This window comes from Sciurus vulgaris (assembly GCF_902686455.1).
Source record: "Sciurus vulgaris genome assembly, chromosome: 8".
In the NCBI taxonomy this organism is placed as follows: domain Eukaryota; kingdom Metazoa; phylum Chordata; class Mammalia; order Rodentia; family Sciuridae; genus Sciurus; species Sciurus vulgaris.
The window spans coordinates 6,682,820-6,706,021 of record NC_136468.1 but is presented as its reverse complement, the minus strand read 5'-3'; the positions used below and the strand labels follow the sequence as shown (position 1 = coordinate 6,706,021).

General features: G+C 40.4%; 1 protein-coding gene across 4 annotated transcripts; it reads left to right on the top strand.

Annotated features, from left to right (window-relative positions):
* The first annotated feature begins 1,999 nt into the window (after positions 1 to 1,999).
* Positions 2,000 to 22,635, top strand: GIMAP7 (GTPase, IMAP family member 7). 4 transcript variants are annotated; one of them, XM_079152516.1, is made up of 2 exons: positions 2,000 to 2,251; positions 20,650 to 22,635. In XM_079152516.1, exon 2 carries the CDS (start codon positions 20,690 to 20,692, stop codon positions 21,596 to 21,598), a length of 909 nt encoding a protein of 302 aa, XP_079008642.1. In that variant the 5' UTR covers positions 2,000 to 2,251; positions 20,650 to 20,689; the 3' UTR covers positions 21,599 to 22,635. The 4 variants fall into 4 exon arrangements, with proteins under 4 accessions (XP_079008642.1, XP_079008645.1, XP_079008644.1 ...); XM_079152519.1 differs by lacking the exon at positions 2,000 to 2,251 and adding an exon at positions 3,160 to 3,184; XM_079152518.1 differs by lacking the exon at positions 2,000 to 2,251 and adding an exon at positions 10,705 to 10,728.
* The last annotated feature ends 567 nt before the right edge of the window (positions 22,636 to 23,202 follow it).

Below are 23,202 nucleotides of genomic sequence, written 5' to 3'. Positions count from 1 at the left end.
TATCTCCATAAGACTCATTTTGGATTCCTGACCTCCAGAACACAAAGTTGTAGATTTGATCCATCCAGTTGTGCTATTTGTTGCAAAAGCACCAGGAAATTAATACCAATTCATACAGAAAATTAATATTGATTTTGGTACCTGGAAGAGAGGTGCTGCTGCAGCAAATACATAACAAGGTACCAGCGGTGTTGGAACTGGGTAACGAACGGTGTGGAAGAATTTCCAGGCGCATGATAGGGATCTGGAGTGTGGCTCCTAGATCCCCTCAACTTTCTCAGTAAAGGCCAGGAGCAGAGGAAAGAGGACGCAGGCGAGAAATGTGGAGGAGTCTCCCTTCCAACAGTGAATTCACATGGCACGTGCAGGAGACCAACAAGTTTTTTGAGATTGTCATTCTGGAAGTAGCACTACCAGCTTGGACTGAAAGGGACAGAGACAGAACAAAATGGAAACAGGCTACCATATTTCCAAAGTTCTTTCAGCAGGGAACAGGTCGATAAAACCACCCAGCTAAATACACGTACCACCCTTCATGAGAAAGGAGGAGTTTCTCACAGGGCAGCGTCCTTGGCACAGAGGGTAGAGCTAGGAGCCACAGAGGATTACTTTTGAGCCCTTGACACCTAATGGAGTTTGCTAGATCGAACTTTGATATCCCCAAGACAGATGATTCCTTCCTTCCTTCCATTTCCTCCCTTTTGGGAATGTCCAAAGCTACTATTCTAAACCTGTTCCAGAACTGTATTTGTGAGCTGATAACTTGTTTCCTAGTGTCACAGTTCTCAGATGGAGAGGATATTTTTCCCCTAAGAATACCAGAGTCTCATCCATACCTTATTTAGGTAATAGGTGATGAGATTTGGAGCTGTTGAGCTAATGATATTTGAATGAGATGTTGGGCTTGGTGCCTGGATGAGTTGAAGTTCTGAGGGATGTTGGGATGGAGTGCATGCGTTTTGCATGGGGGGTGGACGTGTATCTTTAAGGGTCGGAGGGTAGACTCTGGTAGGCTGAATAATGGCCCTTCAAAGATAACCGTATCCAAAGTCCCAGAATCTGTGAAGTTTATCTTCCACAGTAAAATGGATTTGCGAATGTGATTGAATCAAGAATCTTGAGATGGGAGAGTACCTGAATTACCTGGGTGGTCCCTAAGTGTCATTACGAAAGTCCTAATAGTAGAGAAGGTCAGAAGAGGAAGAAGCCAGTGTGATGACAGCAGCAGAGGCTGGAGTGACACAGCCAGGGTGCTGGCAGCCTCTCAGAGCAGGAAGAAGCACAGCACGGTTCCTCTGCAGCCTCCGTGAGGAACCATCCCTCTAACATCTAGATTTATCCCCATAAGACTCAGCTTTGGACTCTTGACTTCCAGAACCTAAGAAAATTAATTTGTGGGTTCTTTTTTTTGCGGGGAGGTGCCAGGGATTGAACCCAGGGCCACTCAACTACTGAGCCGCACCCCCCAGTTCATTTTATTCTTTGAGACAGGATGGCACTAAGGTGCTTAGGAATTCATTAAGCTGTGGAGGCTGGCTTTGAACTGAGATTCTCCTGACTCAGCCTCTGGAGCTACTAGGATTATGGGCATGTGCTACCACACCTGGCCAAATTTGTGCCATTTTAGGCCACTCCATTTTTGGCAATTTGTTATAACAGCAACAGGAAACTGATATTCTGAGGTTAATTAGTGTAAGAGTCAGGGTGGCACGAGAAGTTATTCTTTTATCTCCTGATGTTATTTTTGCAATATCTTAATAAGTTAAACTTGTGTTTGTCTTGCATCACAGCAGCAGAAAAAGCTCTGAGTTTTTAATATATATATGCATATATGCATTTGTGTATATATGTGCATGTATGGATATGCGGGTACACACACACACACACGCACACACACAGTTGCTCCTCAATTTACAGTAGGGTTATGTCTGATAAACTCATGTTGAAAACACAACAACATCGATGTGACCTTAAACAAAACATGTAACTGAAATTTTGGTGTTACAGCAGGCACCCAGACAAATGTTTCAACCTGGCAAAACGGAAACACCACCAAATCGCAGGGCAGTGTTCCTGCTTCTGGAAAGGCAGGGTGCTTTCCTGGACTGCACCCAGCTGCGTTTCCTGATTCAGAGGTTTGGGGTGGGGGCAGACCTTTTTGCTTCTCAGTTGAAGCAGAAGTAGAAGCAGAAGCAGCGCCTCAAGCAAGGTCCTTGGAGAAAACTTGAGAACTTATCAACTCATTCAAAAGGTGAGCCTGGTGGTGGAGAAGGCCGGAGCTGGGGGCTGGAGGGGCGCTCAGGGGCGTCTGGTCTGCAGCGGATGAGGCCCTGTGCCAGCAGGACCCCAGGGCCGCCTCCAGGCGGTGGTGGCTGGGGCGTGGGCAGGAGGAGCATAGCTCTGACCGCCGTGGTGTCCGCGCACCGGTCATTCACAGGGTGAGCCCTGTGGGCAGGGCTCTGCGGCAGCTGGTGCCATGGCCAAGGGCACCTCCTGGTTACCTCCATGGGACTCACTGCGCTCAGGGCAGACGTTTAGGGCTGGAGGACAACTTAGAGACTATTGAAATCCCTCTTTTTACTGAAAAAGAGCCAGAATCCTAGCAAGTTTGGTGACCCTGCATGGGTCAGCCGGGTCACTGGTGTCAGAGGGACGCTGGAATTCGGTGTGCCCACTCCTTTCCAGCACACGGAGGCCGTGTCCCTGGCGGTGCCACCTGTGGGGAGGGCTACCATGGGGGGGTCACGGCCCCGAGGAGAGCCTCTGTCCGTGTGGCTTGAGGCCTCTCGGCTGTTTTCAGGCCACGGTTCCCCTTTGTACTGGTGGCATCATAGAGGAAGTGCCTTAGTCGTGCCTGGCTGCCCGGCTCTGAGCACCCGGAGAGGCCGGGGCAGCTCTTACCATGGGGACCTCAGGAGGAGCCCGCAAGGCTGGACTTATTTGTCCACATGACTGCTTCCGGCTGTGTCTGTCCCCTCGGCTCGTCATATGGAAGAGCGAGGACCAGCTGAGAAGTGGGTGGCCTTGCAGGCATCCCGCGGCAGGCTGGCTCCCGGTGCCCGTCCCCCACGCCCAGCTCTGATGGTGGCACTTAGAGCATGGTCTGAAAAGCCGAGAAGGGTCACCGTGTGCTGCTGAAGAGTGAGCTGCGAGTCAGGTGGACTCCCTGCTCCGCCCACTACCTGTGAGCACAGGAACCTTTCTGGCATTTTTAAATTACATCAGTTTCCTCATTTTAAAAATCACAGTATGAAATAGTTAGAGCGTAAAGTCAGCTTCACTGCAGGCTATTTTTGAGGAGTAAAGGAGACAATGTGTGAAGCGGGTTTATCTGAGTGATGGCTGGTCTGCTCCCAGTGTTGGCTGTAGTGCACACAGGGTGCATTTTGTGATTGTGGAAAACTTTAAACTTACTCAAACGTGCACCTAGACCAGGCTTAGTGAGCATCAGGTCGTGCCATCTTGTTCTCCTTCTACGCAATCCCTCTCTACTCTACTCCAGTTTGCAGCGGGGTTGGCCCTCCTGTGTTACCAGTGTTAGATTCTGTATCTCTGAAAGATCAAGGACATCTAAAAGTACCCCCACACTTTCATAATCAGACTTCAAAAGGCGATTAAAATTTTTAATATTACCAGTTGTGTCAGATTTCCCTGATCGTCCCCTTCATCCTGCCCCTCATCTTGCCCCTCCCATTGCTATACAGGTTTTTGTTTGTTTAGTATCAGACTATCTTGCCTTTGTTTTTTCACATACATATGAAAGAAATAATATGTAAAACTTATTTTCTGCCTTGTTCCATAAATGGCAGTAACTATGTAGTATTTTCTCCATTGCTTCTCTAGCTTAATGATGTCTCCTGGAGGTAGCTCCATACTGGTGCCTAGAGGTAGTTCTCATTCCTTTTTCCAGCAGGACGGTACTTCACAGTGTGCACACGTCTTACTTTATTTGACTGCTCCCCTCCGACAGACATTTACTGCATGAACAGCCTTGTGCATGTGTCCTTCTGTATTTTTGTCATGGTAGCTTGGGATCAGTCCTAAAATCAAAATTGCTAATCAGAGTAAATGCATATAGAATTTTGCAAGGCATTGCTTACTTTGAAATGTGGTGGTCTGCTTTTCCAGTCCTACTAACTGTGTAAGGGATGACTTATTTCCCCTATACTTCACTAACAGATTCTGTGAGCAAACTTTTCAATTTTTGCAAAATCTATAGCTGAGAGATAGTATATCAAAGTAATTTTAATATGTTTAACTTTTTCTTACATATTTAACTAATATTCTCTTTTAGGACTGAATTTCAATGTCTTTTTATATATTGCTTTGCATTTCCTATTTAAACATTTTCAATTTCCTTTGCAATCTCTTTCAAAATATTTATATCTCTCTTGCTCAGTTTTCTTTTTTCTTTTCTCTCTCCTTCCTTGCTTTCTTCTTTCTTTTGTATGCCTTTGACACCTTTGTCAAAGATCTGATGACCGTATCTGTGTGTGTTTGTCTCTGTGTCATCAGTTCGGTGCCATCTATCTATGTGTCCATTTTTATGCCAGTACCAGGTAGTTTTTGTTACTATGGTATAATGTGAAGTCAGGTATTGTGATGTCTCCAGCATTGCTTTTTTGGCTTGGAATTACTGTGGCTATTCTGGGTCTTTTATTCTTTCAAATGAATTTCAGGACTGTTTTCTTCTAGTTCTGTGAAGAATGTAATTGGTATTTTGATGGGGACTGCATGGAACGTGTAAATTGCTTTTGGTAGTTAAGCCATTTAAAAAACATTAATTTTGACTATTAATGGACATGGGAGGTTTTTCTATCTTCTTGTGTCTTCTTAAATTTCTTCAGTATTGTGGAGTTTTCATTCTAGAGATCTCTCACCTTCTTGGTTAGATTTATCCCTAGTTTTTTTTCCCCCTGAGGCTATTGTGAGTGGGATTGTTTTCCTGGTTTCTTTCTCAGCAGACTCATTATTGGTATATAAGAAAGCTATTGATTTTTGTATGTTGCTTTTGTAACCTGCTATATTGCATTGTTCATTAACTTTAGTAATCTCCTGATGGAACTTTTTTGATCTTCTAAGTGTAGAATTATATCATCTGCAAACAGTGATAACTTGACTCCTTCTTTTCCTGTTTTTATTCCTTTTATTTCCTTCTCATGCCCAACTGCTCTGGTTAGATTTCTACTACTACATCAAATAGGAGTGGGGAGAGTGGACATCCTTGTCTTGTTCCGAATTTTAAAGGAAATACTTTCAGTTTTCTCCCATTTGCTGTAAGGTTAGCTTTGGGTTTTGTTTTCTATAGATGTTGATGTTGAGGTTGGTCACTTCTATCCCAATTTCTTGGGCATTTTTATCATGAATCGGTGTTGAATTTTGTCAAAGGTTTTCTCTGCATTTGAGATGACTGTGATTTTTGTCCTTAATTCTGTTTAGTTGATAAATTACATTGACTGACTTGCATATGTTAAAACATTCTTGCAGGGGCTGGAGTTGTGGCTCAGTAGCAGAGCACTTGCCTAGCATGTGTGAGGTGCTGGGTTTGATTCTCAGCACCGCATATAAATAAATAAAATAAAGGTTTATCAACATCTAAAAAATATTTTTTAAAAATTCTTGCATCTCTGGGATAAAACCAAGTTGGTCATGATGTACAGTCTTGATATATTGTTGAATATTATTTGCTAATATTTTATTAAGTATTTTTTCATCTAAGTTCATCAGAGTCTGAGTTCATTGGTCTGTAGTTTTCTTTCCTTAAGTCATTCTAGTCTGGTTTGGGTATGAGTGTGATACTGGCTTTGTAGAATGAATTCAGATGTGTTCCATCCATTTTTATTTCACGTGATGATTTGAGGAATCCAGGCATTAGTTCTTTAAAGGTCTGCTAGAGTTCAGCTGAGAATCCACCTAGTCCTGGGTTTTTCTTTGTTGAAAGTCTTTTTATTACTGCTTCTCATTGCTGGTTATTACATTTTCTATGTCCTCTTGATTGAATTTTGGCATTGTATGTGTCCTGAAATGTATCTATTTCTTCTAGGTTTTCTAATTTATTGGAGTTTACATTTTCAAAATAGTCCCTAATGATCTACTAGATTTCTGTTATGGCTGTGGTGATTTCTCTTTTTTCATCCTAAATTTTTATTTATGTATTTATTTTTTAAGTCCATCTGGACACAGTACTTTATTTTATTTATTTATTCTTATGAGGTGCTGAGGCTGGAACCCAGTGCCTCACACATTCTAGGTGAGCACTCTACCACTGAGCCACAACCCCGGCCCCTTCATCCCTAATTTTATTAATTTGGGTCACCTTTCTTTTTCTTTTGGTTAGTTTAGCTAAGGGTTTATCCATCTTGTTTATCTTTTCAAATAATCAATTCTTTGTTTCATTGATCCTCTTTATTTTTATTTTTTATTCTCAATTTCGTAGATTTTTGGCTCTGATTTTAATTATTTCCTTCCTTCTACTGGTGTTGGAATTGGTTCATTCTCTTTTTTGAGGACCTTGAGATGCATCGTTAGGCTGTTTACTTGGGATCTTTCTGGTTTTCTTACATAGGCATTCATAGCTATAAACTTTCCTCTTAGAACTGTCTTCATGGTGTCCCAGAGTTCTGGTATGTTTTATCACTATTCTCATTTGAGTCTAAGAATTTTTAGATTTCTTCCCTGATTTCTTCTATCATTCAGTCATCATTCAAAAGTGCATTGTTCAAACCAGGTGCTGTGGTGCACACCTGGAATCCCAGTAACTTGGGAGGCTGAAGCAGGAGGATTGCAAATTTGAGACCAGCCTCAGCAAATTAGTGAAGCTGTAAGAAACTTAATGAGATACTGTCTCAAAATAAAAAGTAAAATGATTGGGGATGTTGCTCAGTGGTTGCATTTCCAGTACCCAAAGCAAAACACACAAACAAAACCTGAAAAGTATATTATTCAATCTTCATGTAATCATATAGTTTCCCACAGGGATTGGGTATTGATTCCTAATTTTATTCTGTTATGATCTGATAAGATGCAAAGAATTGTAAGTATTATTTTGTATTTGTTAAGCATTGCCTTGTGGTCTAAAATATGGTCTATTTTGGAGAAGGTTCCAAGAGGTGCAAAGAGGTGAGAAGAAAGTGTGTTCTGCTGTTGTTGGATGAAATATTCTATACATGTCTATTAAGTCGATTTGATTTATATTTTTCAGGTCCAAAGAGTCTTTACTGAGTTTTTGTTTGGAATCACACAGCATTATTGTACCAGGGTCTCTCTGAGCCTTTAATTTGAGTAGTGTCTCTTTCATGTAGTTTGTTTCATCTATGTTTGTGGCGTAAATATTTATTATTGTTATATCATCTTGTTGGGTAGCAGTATGAAGTGACCTTTTTGTGTCTTCTGATTAATTTTGGCCTGAAGTTTGCTTTGTCATCTGTGAGAGCAGCTGCTCCTGCTTGTTTTCTGGCTTCATCCATGGTTTATCAATTTCCATCCTTACGCTTTCAGCCTCTGAATTTCTTTGCCCGTTAGGTGAGTCTCTTGCAAACAGCATATACTTGGGTCTTGGTTTTTAATCCATTCTGCCAACCTACATTTTTTAACTAGAGAGTCGAGACCATGTACATTCAATGGTATTATAGGGAGGTGTTTATTCATTCCTGCCATTTTGATTAATGTTTAATTTGGACCTGTTTCTCCTTTACTTAGCTACTCTTCAAATGAGATCTGTTCATTTGTGAGATTTATGAGCTCTGGGTTGTTTTTGTTTGGATACCAGGGATTGAACCTAGGGACATTTAACCCCTGAGCCATGTCCTCAGCCCCTTTTTATTTTTTATTTTGATACAGGATCTCACTAAGTTGCTTTGGGCCTTGGTAAGTTGTTGAGGCTGGCTTTGAACTTTCAATCCTCCTGTCTCAGCCTTCCAAGCTGCTGGGATTACAGGTGTGTGCCACCATTTCTGGTAGGTTTTGGTTGGTTGGTTTTTGTTTTGTTTTTAGCTACCTCTGTGTGGAGTATTTCCTTAAGTAAGTTTTGTAGTGCCAGCTAAGTAGTCATGAATTCTTTTAGTCTCTACTTACCTTGGGAGGCTTTTATTTTCTCTTTGATTTTGAGGGATGGCTTTGATGGATATAACAATCTCAATTGACAGTTATTTTCTTTCAGGATTTAGAAGACATCATTCCAAGCCCTCTCAGTTTTTAGAGTTTGTACTGAGAAATCAGAAGTATTTTTGATTGACTTGCCTCTAAATGTGACATAATATTTTCCTCTTGAGTCTTTTAAAATTCTGTCCTTGTTCTGAATGGTAAGCATTTTTTAAAATGTAATAACAGGCATTTTAATTATAATGTATCATGGAGAGGTTCTTTTATGATCTTGTCTATTTTGGGTTTTGAATGCCTCCTGTATCTGTATGTCCATCTTATTCTCAAAGTTTGGAAATTTTCTGTTATTATTTCTCTGAAGAGATTATCCACACCATGAACCTGCATCTCACAACCCTTTTCAATTTCAATGATTCTTAAATTTGATATCTAAATGTTGTCCCAGAGTTCTTGTATATTCTGACCATGGTTATTTATATTCTTCTTTAATATTGTCTGAATGTTTAAGACTGGCCACTTTGTCTTCCAGTTTGGAGATTCTATCTTCAATGTGTTCTGCTCTATTAGAGACTTTTAATTGAACATTTTATTTGATTTGTTGTGTCTTTCATTTCCAAGATTTTGTTTTGGATCTTCTTAAATATCTCTCTCTCTCCTTATTGAATTTCTTTTTATGCCCCATATTGACTTCCTTAATTCATTCAGTGTGTGTGTGTGTATGTGTGTGCATGTTCTCTTGGTATTCATTGATCATTTTAATAATCATTCTTTGATTTCTTTATCTGGTATTTTGTCCACTTCAATATCTTTGGAGTCAATTGCTGCTGAGTTATGGACTTGAGGAGGTGTTATGTTACCTTGTCTTTTCATATTTCTTATATTCCTGTGTTGGCTTTTATGCATCTGTTGGAATGGATTTCTCTTCCACTCTTTATGTGTGGGCCTTTTTAGGGCACAGCCTTCTCTTGCCAAAGTGTCCTAGAGTGATCTGGATTGAGTCCCCCTTGTAGGTGTAGTATCCACAGCCTTTGTGACAATTCTCTCTGTTTTTGCTATAGCAGTGGATGTCCTTGAGTGGGACCTGGGGCCCACCCCTAGCTATTCCTACTTGGGTCCTGGTTATTAGTTTGGGTTCTTATCACTTTTATTCTTTGTATTAAATTGTAGCTGAAATTTGAATGTCATTAGTTTGTGTGTGAAGCAAAGCACACTGTCTTTTTTGGTTTTTTTTTTTTTTTGCATGTGTGGGGTATCGGGAATTGAACTCAGGAGCACTTGACCACTGAGCCATGTCCCCAGCCCTATTTATTTAGAGACAGGGTCTCCACGAGTTGCTTAACGCCTGCCTTTTGCTGAGGCTGGCTTTGAACTCGAGATCCTCCTGCCTCAGCCTCCCGAGCCACTGGGATTATAGGCATGTGCCACTGTGTTTTGACTGAGTTTAGCTCAGCAGTCTGTACCCTGTGAACTTAAGATATCCCTGTAGGTCTCCAGCACTTCACAGAATAGGGGGAAATAAACAATAGTTGCGACCAAAGCAAACAATATACAGCATTGAATATATACCCAGTTCCTACTATGACATTTACAAAATTAACTACCACAAAAATTAGGAATGATGGGGTCAGCAGTTGTCAACAGCAAAAACAATAAATAACAACAAACTAGATTTGTTTTTAAAGCAAAACAGCAGGTATCAACTCTATCACCCACAGCAGTAATAATTACAACATGAGTGGTGGGGACAGGAGTTACATAAGCCAGTTAGTTCTAAAAGATGGTAAAAATAGAGTCAAGAGAAAGGAAAATGTGATAGGAAGATACGAGAGAGTTTTCAGTATTCAGAAAGTGAACAGAGCGGGGCACGGTGGCACACACCTGTAATTCCAGCAGCTCTGGAGGCTGAGGCAGGAGGATTGCGAGTTCAAAGCCAGCCTCAGCAAAAGCGAGCACTAAGCAACTCAGTGACACCCTGTCTCTAAATAAAGTATAAAATAAGTCTGGGGATGTGGCTACGTGACCGAGTGCCCCTGAGTTCAATTCCCCCCACCAAGAAAAAAAAAAAAAAAAGTGAACAGAGGGAATTCAAAAGAGATGTAGCAGGTAGTGACTACAAGGAAGGAGAAAAATAGGGGAAAAGTAAAGGGAGAGAGAAAGAAAGAACAAGAGGATCTGGCTATTAGTGCGAGAAGAAAGGCAAGAAAGAGAAACAAACCAGAAATCCAAAACCAAACAAACTGACACCCTAACTCTCAGAGGAAAAATAACTACATTTTTAAAATGCCAAAAATGAAAACCTAAGCAAATGTGTGTACGTGTATGTGTCCATGAACCAATGAGCACATTCTGAATGAAAAATGAAGGCATCATCTCCACTAAGGTGGTCAGAATCGTCAGAGAGGATGTTCACTGCCTATGTTCAACTGCCCTTCCTTCCATTTCTCTTGGGTCCTGAGAGAAAGGGGGTTGTTAGCCCATTGCTCTCTCTGCGTTGCTCACTGAGCTGCCAGCTGGAGTGGCTGAAGGCGGGAGCTGGTTGAAATGGCTCTCAGCTTCCCTCTCACCAGCTGCGCTGGAATGGAGTCCATCAGAGTCTTGTCTGCCCAGACCAGATGTGTGCTCTCCCAGGTGAGGCTGCTGCAGAGTTCCCTGAGGGCAGGTCCAGTGGCTGGGGCTTAAGTCTCATCAGGTCTCAGGGGCTTTGTGGAGTGGCATCTGCTCTGGAGAGATTGGATCAACACACCCGAGGGCCTGGCAGGTGCAGATCCCCAGGAATTCTGCTCATGGGGCAGAGGAGCCAGTACTCCACCACCACACACACACATTGCTGCCCAGGAACGTGGCCTTCCTAGACTCAGTCCCTGAGTGTATTCACACCTGCCTGTTCAGAGTCCCAGCCCACTTCAGCTGGTCGCTGAGCCGTTAGACTCCCAGGAGAGGTGAGTTGGGCCCCCTTCATTTTCTGATTTGAATCCCCTTGGGCACAGTCTTCTCTCTTCCTGCTTCAGTCACCTTCTGCTACATGCTCCCTCGGCCACACGGCAGGCCCTTGCCCGCTGGTCTCCAGGGTTCCCACTGCGGCACGGCCACCCCACGAGGGCTCAGCCTTGGCTCCCACGGCCAGCCGAGGAACTCAGAGCATTTTGCCAACACCAGTCTGAGGTGCAGCCTCTGACTCAGCCAAGTGCAGCTGCTTCTGACCTCAGGTTTAGCCACGCCAGCTCTGTTCCTGTGTCTCTCTGTGTTCTCCCTCCCCTCCTTGGCGACCCAGGGCCACTACTTCTGCCCTGCCACTGCCACAACCAGCCTGGCGCCAGTGAACTTACTTCTTTGTTCAATGCCCCTGAATTTCTGGGTCTCTAAGACGTTCTGACTGTCCCATATTTTAGTGGAATCCCTCCTTCACTCACCTCACTGAGAAGCAGCGCCCTGCTACTTCAATACGGAGTCACTGAGTAACGAGGGATGCAGCTTCCTCTACTCCACCATCTTGAATCTCTCAAAATGCTCTTTAAAAAGTCAGAGTTAACGTTTTTACATTTAAATTTCTAATCTATTTGGAACTAATGTGGCATGAGAAAATAAATGCAATTTAATATTTTTCTGTAAGACTATATAGTTATCCCAATGTTGCTTATAAAATTGGTTATCTTTCCCCATTGATAAGGGATGCCGCCTTGTGGAATATACTTGTAGCTTAGTGTGGTTAAATTCAATATAAATGAAATCAAGATGGGCAATTTGATTTGAATTTTCTCTCTGCCTCTTCATGCCCCAGCATCCTCCTGCTGGTATTATAGAACTGGAATCATTTACTATCAGAAAGAGCTACTTTTCTCTTCCTTTCTTGTTGGTCAGGATAATGGTCACTTTTCTTCATCCAAATGAACTTTATAATCAATATTTTACCTCCAAAGAAAAAAAAATGATGGCAAAATTTTTGAAATTTGTATTTATGTTAAATCATATTAAAGAAGTGTCTACTAATTGCTGTTAGGTAAAAAGCTTTAAATATGAATCAATGTGAAATTTGGTCAAATATTTTTTTCTGCATCTAGGTAATTTTCTTTTGAATCTATTAATGGGATGTGTGGTAACAATCAGTTCTCTTATAAATAACCATTCTAGTATTTTTGCATTGGATCACAATCATAGTGTATTATTTATTGGCATTAATAATTCATTTAGGATTCTAAAATCAGTATTAACAAATGAGACCACCTGTAACCTTCTTTATTGGTAAAACCTTTATCAGTTTTTGGAATCAATATTATACTTAACTCATGGAAGGAATTTAAAATTTTTTCTTTTTTCTTTTCTTTTTTTTTCTTTTTTCTTTTTGATTAACATGAAATATTTGTATGCACTTTGGGATTCAGTATGATATTTCAGCACTGTATATAATGTGTACTGAACAAATCAGTATAACTAGCATTTCTATCTCCTTATTACTTATTTTTGCTCTACCACTGAGATACATCACCAACTCTTTTATTTTATTTTCTTATTTATTTTTCGGGTACTGGGGCTAGAACCCAGGGCTTTCTGCATGCTATATAAGCTTTTACCACTGAGCTACATCCCCAGCCATCCCTGCCTTTTTCCTCTTTTTTTTTTTTTTTAAGTTTTGTTGTTGTTGTTGTTGTTGTTGATTGTTTTTTTAAATTCAGGGTCTCCCTAAGTTGTCCAGGCTGGACTTGAACTTGCAATCCTGCCTCAGCCTCCCCCGTGCCTTGGATTACAGGCATGAGCACCATTGTGCCTGTCTTCCTTATTATTTCTTTAGGTTTGGAGCCTTGGAACCACTCCCTTCTATGTCCTCTTAAAATATATAACAGGTGTGTAGAGCTACAGTCATCCCACTGGGCTGCAGAACACTAGAACTCATTCCTCCCTCTAACCATGTGGCCCTCTGTGTCCTCTCTTTACGCTCTGTGCCCCCCAGCCTCCCCAGCCTCTAGCAGTCACTAGTCCACGTTCAGGCTGACTTTTAATTTTTCACATATGACAGAGGCCATGCGATATTTATCTCTCTGGGTCGGATTTATTTCACTCAACATAATGTCCTCCAGTTCTATCCATTTTCATGCAAATGTCAGTTTTCACTTTTTTATGGCTGAATAATATTTTTTTAAAAATTTATTTTTATTGTAAACAAATGGGATACATGTTGTTTCTGTTTGTACATGGAGTAACAGCATACCATTTGCATATTCATACATTTACATAGAGTAATGATGTTTGATTCATTCCGTTATTTTTCCTTCCCCCCCACCCCTCCCACCTCTCTTTTCCTCTATACAGTCCCTCCTTCCTCCATTCTTGCCCCCCTCCCCCCCCCCATAATGTGTCATCATCTGCTTCTCAGTGAGATCATTCGTCTTTTGGAGTTTTGAGATTGGCTTATCTCACTTAACATGATATTCTCCAGTTTCATCCATTTGCCTGCAAATGCCATAATTTTATTATTCTTTATAGCTGAGTAATATTCCATTGTATATATTCCACAGTTTCTTTATCCATTCATCAATTGAAGGGCATCTAGGTTGGTTCCACAATCTGGCTATGGTGAATTGAGCAGCTATGAATGTTGATGTAGCTGTATCTCTGTAGTATGCTGATTTTAAGTCCTTTGGGTATAGGCCGAGGAGTGGGATAGCTGGGTCAAATGGTAGGTCCATTGCAAGTTTTCTAAGGAATCTCCACACTGCTTTCCAGAGTGGCTGCACTAATTTGCAGCCCCACCAGCAATGTATGAGTGTACCTTTTTCCCCACATCCTCTCCAACACCTATTGTTGCTCGTATTCTTGATAATCGTATGGCTGAATAATATTTGATTATGCATATATACTACATTTTCTTTATTCATTCATCCATTCGTGAGGACCTCGGATTCTTTCTTCCTTCCTTCTTTTCTTTCTTTTTTCATACAAGCGATTGAACCCAGCCCTTGCTTAACCACTGAGCCACATTCTCAGCCCTTTATTATTTTTTATTTTAGACATGTTCTTCCTAAGTTGCTTAGGGCCTTACTAAATTGCTGAGGCTGACTTTGAACCTCTAATCCTCTTTCCTCCTAAGCTGCTGGGGTTGCAGGTGTGAACCACCATGCCAGGCTAGATTGGTTTTTATCCTGGCTATTGTGACTAGTTCTGCAATAAACATGGTAGTGCCAGTATTTCTTTTGTATATTGATTTTATGTCATTTAGATACATCCCCAGAAGTGGGATATCTGAATCATATGGTGGGCTATTCTTAGTTTTATGAGGACCCTCCTACTGTTCTCCATAATGGCTGTATTAATGTGCATTTCCACCAACAGCGTAGGAGAGTCCTTTTTTCTCCACGTCCTCACCAGCAGCACGGGTTCTTTTTTGTCTCATTGATAGTACTCACTCTAACTGGAGTGAGATGATGTTGTATTGTGGTTTTCATCTGCGTTTCCCTGGTGAGTAATGGTATTGAGCATTTTTTCATATATTTGTTGGTCATTTGTATTTCTTCATTTTATATGTCTCGTCAGATCATTTGCCCATTTTAAAACTGGATTGTTCCTTTGTTATTTCAGTTCCTTACATGTTCTCAGTATTAATCACTTCTTAGATTGTCACCAACTCAGTGGGTTCTCGTGCTTTCCATCGGAAGAATCAAATAAAAGCAGATTGATGGGAATAAGGCTCTTTATTCTTCTGCTCAAGCCCAAGATGGGCACACACACGGGACAGAAATCTCAGGCTGATCCAAGCACAGGACCAATGCACACAGCTCTGGGACTTCTGTGGGTGGGCAGGGACTCAGTCTCGGGATGTCATTGCGTGTGGAGGAGGATTTTAGTCGCAGCTGGGCTCATCTTCATCACTCCTGAAGGTCTGATTACCACTGTAAGCCTCCAGGTAGGGGAGTGCTTTTACTACAGTAATAAAGTAAAGGCATCTGTAGCTACTTTGGTGACCATTTTATGCATGCATTTGCCTCCTCCTTCTGGAATTTACTTCTCATCAGCTGAGTTACTAATACCGTTTTCAGAACAGGATAGATGGTTGTCCTGTCTTAGTGGATTCGATTTTGGTGACCTTGTCTGGCTTCTTGGTTTTTGTAATCTTAATTTGAACTAGCTTGTCAGCCTCCCATCTCTTGGTGTGTTATCTTAACTTTATAGCCTTGAAAACTGACTCACTTTTTAACTCCCAATTTTCTGGTATGTCTGTTAACCCCGTAAGACTGATAGCTTGCAAGTTTCAGTCTTCTCCATATGAATATCTAGTTTTTCCAGAACCATTTATTAAAGAGCTGTCTTTTCTCCAATGTATGATTTGGGTACCTTTGTTGAGAATAAGTTGACTTCAGATGTGTAAAGTATTTTGAGGTTCTCTATTCTATTCCATTGGTCTGTGTGTCTGTTTTGATGTCAGTACCATGCTGTTTTGGTTGCTATAGCTCTGTCGTATGTTTCAAAAGCAGGCATTGTGATGCCTCAAGCTTAATTCTTTGTTCAAGATTCTTTTTGGCCATTTGGGGTCCTTTTTTAATTTTAGGATTTTTTCCAGTTCAGTGGAGAATGTCACTGATATTTTGATGGGCATTACATTACATCTGTTAATTATTTTGGGTGGTATGGACATTTTAAAAATATTAATTCTTCCAATTCACGAACATGGGATATCTTTCCATTTTATTGTGTCTGTTTCAATTACTTTCTTTTTTTAAAGATTTTTTGTAGTTATAGATGAACAGCCTGCCTTTATTTTATTTGTTTATTTTTATGTGGTGCTAAGGAAGGAACCCAGTGCCGTGCACACGCTAGGCAAGCACTCTGCCACTGAGCTACAGCCCCGGTCCCTAGTTCAATTACTTTCATCAGTGTTTTGTAATTTTCATTGTAGAGGTTTTTAATTTCTTTGGTTAAATTTATTCGTAGGTCTTTAATTTTTGAGAGTAGGTACCATAAAAATTACTTTCATGATTTATTTCTCGGCAAGTTCATTATTGGTACATAAAGATGCTGTTGGTTTTTGTAGGTTGATCTCGATTCTGTTACTCTTTTAGAATAGGTTTTTGCACATAGAGAATCATATCATCAGCAAATGTCGAAGATTTTTATTTGAGCATTATATTGTATTTATACATAGCAGTGGGAATTTTTATGCCATGTTTGTACATGGGCATGACATAATTTAATCAATTTCATTCCTATTACCTTTCCTTTTCTCCCCTGATCTGCTTGCTTTAGTGCATTATAATTACATATAAAACCTGTAGTAATTTTGGTATTTTCATATGGAAACAGCCTAGTTTGATAGATTTTATTCCCCGTATTTCCCCATGCCCTCCCTCCATCCCTCCTTCTCAATCCGCTTCTTCTACTTTTTTGTTCTCCCTTTTATCTTTGCAATATCCCCCTTTTTAATTCATTTTTTCCCTTTCTCTTGCTTCTGCATGTTCTGAGTCTGGCTTATTTCACTTAACATGATGTTCTCTCGTTCTATCTCAGTTCCAGGAAATGTCATAATTTCATTCTTCTTTATGACTAAGTAAAACTTTCTTTATCCACTCTTTTGTTGATGGGCACCTAGGCTGGTTCCATAACTCCTCTATTGTGAATTGTGCTGCTATAGATATTGATGTGCATATATCATTATAGTACGCTAATTTTAGTCTTTTGGATAAATATCAAGGAGTGTGACAGCTGGATCATATGGCGGCTCCAATTCTAGTCTTTTGAGGACTCTCCATACGACTTTCCAAAGTGGTTGTGCTAATTTTCAGTCCCACCAACAATATAAAAGAATACCTTTCCCCACTCGTCTCTACCAGCAGTTATTGTTATTTGTTTTCTTGATGACTGCCATTCTTACTGGAGTGAGATAAAAACCTCAGTGTAGTTTTGGCTTACATTTCCCTGATTGCTAATGACATTGAACATTTTTTCATGGATTTATATTTCTTCTTTTGAAAAATGTCTGTTTGGAACATTTTCTCTATTGATTGGGTTATTTGTTTTGCTTTTTGGTTTTGGTGCTAATTTTTTTGAGTGTTTATATTTTCTGGATATTAACCCTAAATGGAGGTAATTTGACTGCTTCCCTTCATACTCACATGCCTTTCATTTTCTTCTCTTGTCTAATTGCTCTGTCCAGAAATTCCAGTACTATAGTGAATAGGAGTAGTGAGGGTGGACATCCTTGTCTGGTTTCAGATCGTAAAGGAAATTCTTTCACTCATTTGAGGTAACATTGACAGCAGTCAGGGGTCCGAGGTGGATGGGAGGTGTCAGCGCAGTGGAAAAACAGCACACAGAGACACCAAGCATTCTGAGGCTGAGTCTGAATCTTTATTGTTCACAGAGTCTTTTTGTATGTTTTTTCTTTGGTATTGCTTACATCATTTCTTGGTTAATAGAAGGAAATGTTAAGTAAAAAAATCTTCAAGAGTATAATTAATGATCTTATTCAATAAACATGTTTTTACTGTATGAGAGCTTAAAAAGAAAAACAGTTCCCAGCAAGGTAGATGGCACCGTGCTCTCTACTTGAAAGAATACGACATTAAGTTTCTGTAGAAGTTACCCCTTCCGAGAACTCTAATGTTAGTTATTAACAGTGGAATGTTTTTTGTTATTACTAACAGAGAATAGAAGAATCAGCTTATAGTTAATATTTATTCTTTCATGTACTCAATGATGGACTAAAACTCTAACTAGACATAGGAAGAATACAAATTGTACTTACGATTAACCTATTTATTTATTAAGTGGAAAAAAATATCCTTAAACTTAATCATAAACACTAAGAAAGCAATGAAGACCAAACACCACATCAAAGCTCAGAGGAATACACTCTCATATAACTATATATAACTTTTAGAGAATTTGTATACTAAAGAAATCACAGGCTCCTTGCAAATTTGAGCAAATCATAATTGCTTATTTATGATTTCATCTAAGCATTAATATTAAACTTTATTGTATGTTATTTTGTGTCCCAGCACCATGAAATCTCCCCAGTATTCTCTGTAATCTGAATGTAAGGCTATATTGATGATTAGTATTAAAAGCAACTGCACATGGAGACATGTTACGCCTATGGCCTCTAAGAGGGAGGATGATCTTTCAACAGAACCGTGTCAAGTGTTGGATCCTATACTCCAACAGAACTGTGTCAAGTGTTGAATCCTGTACTCCAAAAGAACCATGTCAAGTATCAGAGTGGTAGGAAATAGATGTGGCATTTGTCATATATAACTGTTAATTTGTTGGGGCATTTTCCCCCTATCCCTAATTTTTCCCCCAAGGTTTTTTATCATGAAGGAATGTCAGATTTTATTGAATGACATATCAGCATCTGTTGAGATAATCAGATCATTTTTGTCCTTCATTTTGTCGATTTGATGTATTACATTTATTGACTTCTGTGTGTTGGATAATCCTTGCATCCTGAGATAAATTCCACTTGATCATGGTGAACCACCTTTGTTGTCTCTTTTTGTAATTTTTGTCCTTACATCTATTTTACCTGATATAAGGTACTACTGTTCATTTTTGGTTCTTGATTGCATGGGAATATATTTTTCTGTCTTTCACTTTCAGTCTGAGTGTCTTTACTAGTGAAAAGAGTTTCTTACAGGCAGCATATCTCTGGATGTTGTTTTTGTATCCCTTTAGCTAGCTTTGTATTTTTTAATTGAGGAGTTTACACTCAAGGTTATTTACACTCAAGGTGATTACTGACAGGTAAGGGCTTAATTGTTTTGAATATACTTTTTCTATTCTTCCCCCATTCACCTTTGAGACTTGGTGGTCTACTGTATTGATAATGTCTGGTTCTTTTCTATTCCTCTTTTGTCATCTGCTCTTCCAATGGGGCTTAATACTTTTGTGTAATTTTAGGCTGTTAGTTTCCTTTCTTTTGCCTCTAGACACAGACTCCATTCAGTTTCTTTTGTAAAGCTGGACTGGAGGTGATGAATTCCTGCAGATTTTGCTTGTCTTGAAAAATATTTATTTCTCCTTCATTTCCCAAAACTAGATTTTCTGGGTAGAGTGCTCTTGGTTGACAGTGATTTTCTTTCAGAAGTTGGAATATGTCATTTTATTCCCTTCTGGGTCTGTAAGGTGAACTTGCTGCTTTCCTCTTGCAGCTTTAGAATTCTTTCTTTGTCTCGTACTTTTAACAGGTTGGCTATGACTATGATGAGCCACCTTGAGAATTTTTTCTGGTCATGTCTTTGGAGACCTGTGGGTCTTCTGTACATGGATGTCCGTATCTTTCACAAGATGAGGGAAATTTGCAACTATTATTTCATTGAATAGATTTTCTATGCCTTTCTCCTTTTCTTCCAATTCAAGTGATCTCAACATGTGACTATTTGTTTGCTTAATGGTGTCCCAAGATTTTGGAGGATGTGTTCGTTATTTATTATTTTTCTTTCTTTTTTGCCTGGTTGGGCTATTTCAAAATGCCTGACTTCAGTTTAGAGACAGGTCTCACTAAGTTTCCAAGGCTGGTCTTGAACTTGTTATCCTCCTGCCTCAGGCTCCTGAGTAGTTGAGATTACATAAATTCAGGTATTCTTTCTTCTGATTGATGAAGTGTGTTGCTGAGGCTTTTAGCTATATTTTTCAACACTTGCTGAGCTCTTCGTTTCCAATATTTCTGTTTGGTTCTTTTTCAAGATTCCCATCTCTTTGCTAAATTCCCTATTCATATCATGAATGAGGGTTTCCTAATTTTGCTGAAATGTTGTAGGTATTCTCTTGTATCTCATTGAATTTCATCATAACCGTTCTTTCAGATTCTTTTTCAGGCATTTCATCAATCTCATTCTCTGGGGTCTGTGGCTGAACAGTTCTTGTGTTCCTTTAAAGGCATCCTGTTACTTTGCTTTTTCTGATTTCTTGTGTCTCGAGGATCATATTTGCATATCTGTCATATCAGTCGTCTCTATCATTTTTAAAGGATGGCATTCGTAGTAGTAGAAAGCCTCTCCTGGAGATGTGTTTCAGGTGTCAGTTGGGCAGCTACTTTGGCTTGGGTTCTAGCTGGACACCACAGTAGCTACGCTTCTTTGTCTGTAGCTGATGGCAGAGGCATTGGGAGTCCGGGAGCTGCCCTCCGTCTTGACTTTGGCATTGAGGCAAGTGGCAGGGCAGGGATGCAGGTGCACACACCCTCAGTGCTGGCTTAGGCACAGGCCAGCAGCAGGGGCTGGGGCCACGGGCACTTTCCCAATGTTGGCACATGGGCTAGTGGTGGGGGTGGGCGCACGCTTCCATAATCACAGCAGTTTAAGTAGCAGTGAGATGATCGGATTTGTCAGTTTCATTGGAGTCCCTGTGAAATTATCTGGACAAGGGACTCTTCTCAGGGGAACTCTTTAATTTCTCTATTATTTCTTCCACAGTAAATGGACCATCTTTTTCTCTACTGGGACAAATAAGGATAATAAAATATTACCAAATTTCAGTGAGAGAAAAAAAAAGAAGAAAAGGAGATTGGGAATTGTTTCTGTTTAGCTAAGCCGGTATTTTTGTCTCCTTTCACTCTTCCAGGTCTGTGTGTGCCTCAGCTCCAAGGTCTGCCTCTAGGAATATGGCTGACCACCAAAATGACACCCTCAGAATCGTTCTGGTCGGGAGAACTGGAAGTGGGAAAAGTGCCACGGCAAACACCATCCTTGGAGAAGAGAAGTTTGTTTCTAAGATTTCTGCCCAAGCTATTACCAAGGTCTGTCAAGATGCAACCCGAGAATGGAAGGGGAGAAACCTTCGTGTTGTTGATACTCCAGGCCTCTTTGATACCAGGAAGTCTCTGGAAACTACGTGTGCAGAAATCAGTCGCTGTGTCCTCTACTCCTGCCCAGGACCTCACGCCATCGTCATGGTCATCCAGCTGGGCCGCCTCACCATGGAAGAGCAGAACACTATTGCATTGATCAAGGCCGTCTTCGGGAAGGAGGCCATGAAGCACATGATACTCTTGTTCACTCACAAGGATGAGTTGGAGAGCCAAAGTATTGATAGCTTCATAGAAGAGGCAGATGAGAAGCTAAAAAATATCATCAAAGAGTGTGGGAACCGCTATTATGCCATTAGCAACAAAACAGACAAGGCTGAGAAGGAAGTTCAAGTGCAGCATCTGGTGGAGCTGATAGACGAGATGGTGAAGAACAATGGAGGGACTTACTTTTCTGATGCCATATATGAGGATACAGAGGAAAGGCTGAAAGAGCGTGCAGAGGTTCTGAGGAAAATTTATGCTGAAGACCTAGATAAGGAAATCCGACTGATAGAAGAGGAATATGCTAACAAGTCAGAGAAAGAAAAGAAGGAAGAAATAGAATATATAAAGATGAAATATGATGAAAAAATTGGAAATATAAGGGAAGAAGCTAGGGAGAATATATTCGAATATGTTTTAAATAAGATTTGGAAGAAGATTTTAAAATATGGCATACGTTGTGGAAGTAGTGTACATCACATTCTTTGCCTTTTAATTTAGTAGAGAGTTGTTACTGTAATGAATTATTGCATATTCCAAAGATGGCTACAACAATGTTTTCCATCTCCTGATTTATGGAGATATAGTTGACAAATAAGATTTGCATATACTGATTGTGGACAGTGTGATGTTTGACATAGATATACATTGTGAAATTAGTAATTCTAGTAATTAATATACCTGTCAGCTCACGTAGTTCTTTTTTTTCTTTTTTTTAGTGCTGTAAGAACAATTTAAAGTCTACTTTCTTAGCAATTTCAAAAATGCAAGACAGCATCATAACTATAGTAACTGTGTTATTAGGTCTCCAGAACTGATTCATCCTGAATCTTTGTGCTCCTTGATGAACATTTTCCCCATTTGCCACAATCTCTTGTCCTTGGACACTAACATTCTACTCTTTGCTTCTATGAGTTGACATTTTTAGATTCCAGTGTATGTGAGATCATGCTGTATATATGTTTAGCTTAATTCATTAAGTATAATATCCTCCATTTTATCATATTGTGATAAATGACACAATATCTGAAATGGTTAATTTGAATTGTCAACTCGATTGGTTTAAGAGATGCTGAGATTAAAAGGATGCTGGGTGTGTCATGGGGGGTGCCTCTAGGAAATGATTGGCATGTGGGGTAACCAGTTGAAGTGGAGCCCCTCCCTAAGCATGGGCAGCGCCATCCAACAGGTTGGAGGCTTGGATGGAATAAAAGTTGGAAGAACAAGGAAGCAGCAGCAGATGCAAGCTCTATTCTTCTTGAACGGGTTTTTTTATTGCTGCTGTGATCGCCTAAGGACATCAAACTCTCTCTCCTTCACTCTTCCAAAGTGAACTCTGCCAGTGATTCTCCAGGGAGTTCCCAGAAGCCTCAGTTTTGAACTGGGGTGGCATCATTGACACCTCTTGCTGTGAGGCTTCAGCTTATTGGACTGCGCAGTTACTGGTTCTTCCCGCTCTCCAACCTGTAAACAGCCATTGTGGACTATCCAGCATTTGGTTGTGTAAGCCAAACTAATAAATACACTTTTTATAATCATACTTGCTGCTGATTGTGTTCCTCTAGGGAACCTGACTAATACAACATCCTTTTAAATCCTAAATAATGTTGCATGATACAACATGCACAGACATACACATGCCACGTCATTTCCCTTTCCATTCACCTGTCCATGTGCGCTTGGGTTGTCCAAATGTCTTGCCTTTCTGTGACTAATGCTGCAATGAGCATGGGAATGCAGATACTGCTTCAAGAAGCCCAGTACATTTCTCCTGACTGTTGTCTTAGTCCATTGGGCTGCTCTGACAATACGCCATGAATGATGGATTGGTGGGAAGTCTGAGATCCAGGTACTGGAAGATTCAGATCTGGTGAGGTCCAGCTTCCTCCTAGATGGCCAACCTTCTCACTCTAACCTCACATGGAAGAAGGAGCAAAGAGGGTCTTGCAACTGTTTTTTAGGGGAACTAATCTCATTGATTAGGACTCTGCCCACATGACCTGATCACCTCCCTAAGGATCAACCTCCTAACACTATCTCCTTGAGAGGGGAGAATTTCAACATACGAATTTGTGAGGTGTGTGTGTGTGTGTGCAGGGTAAATC

What these genes read in the sequence shown, in the direction of transcription:
- GIMAP7 (XM_079152516.1), top strand. Translation starts at nt 20,690, where the DNA reads ATGGCTGACCACCAAAATGACACCCTCAGAATCGTTCTGGTCGGGAGA.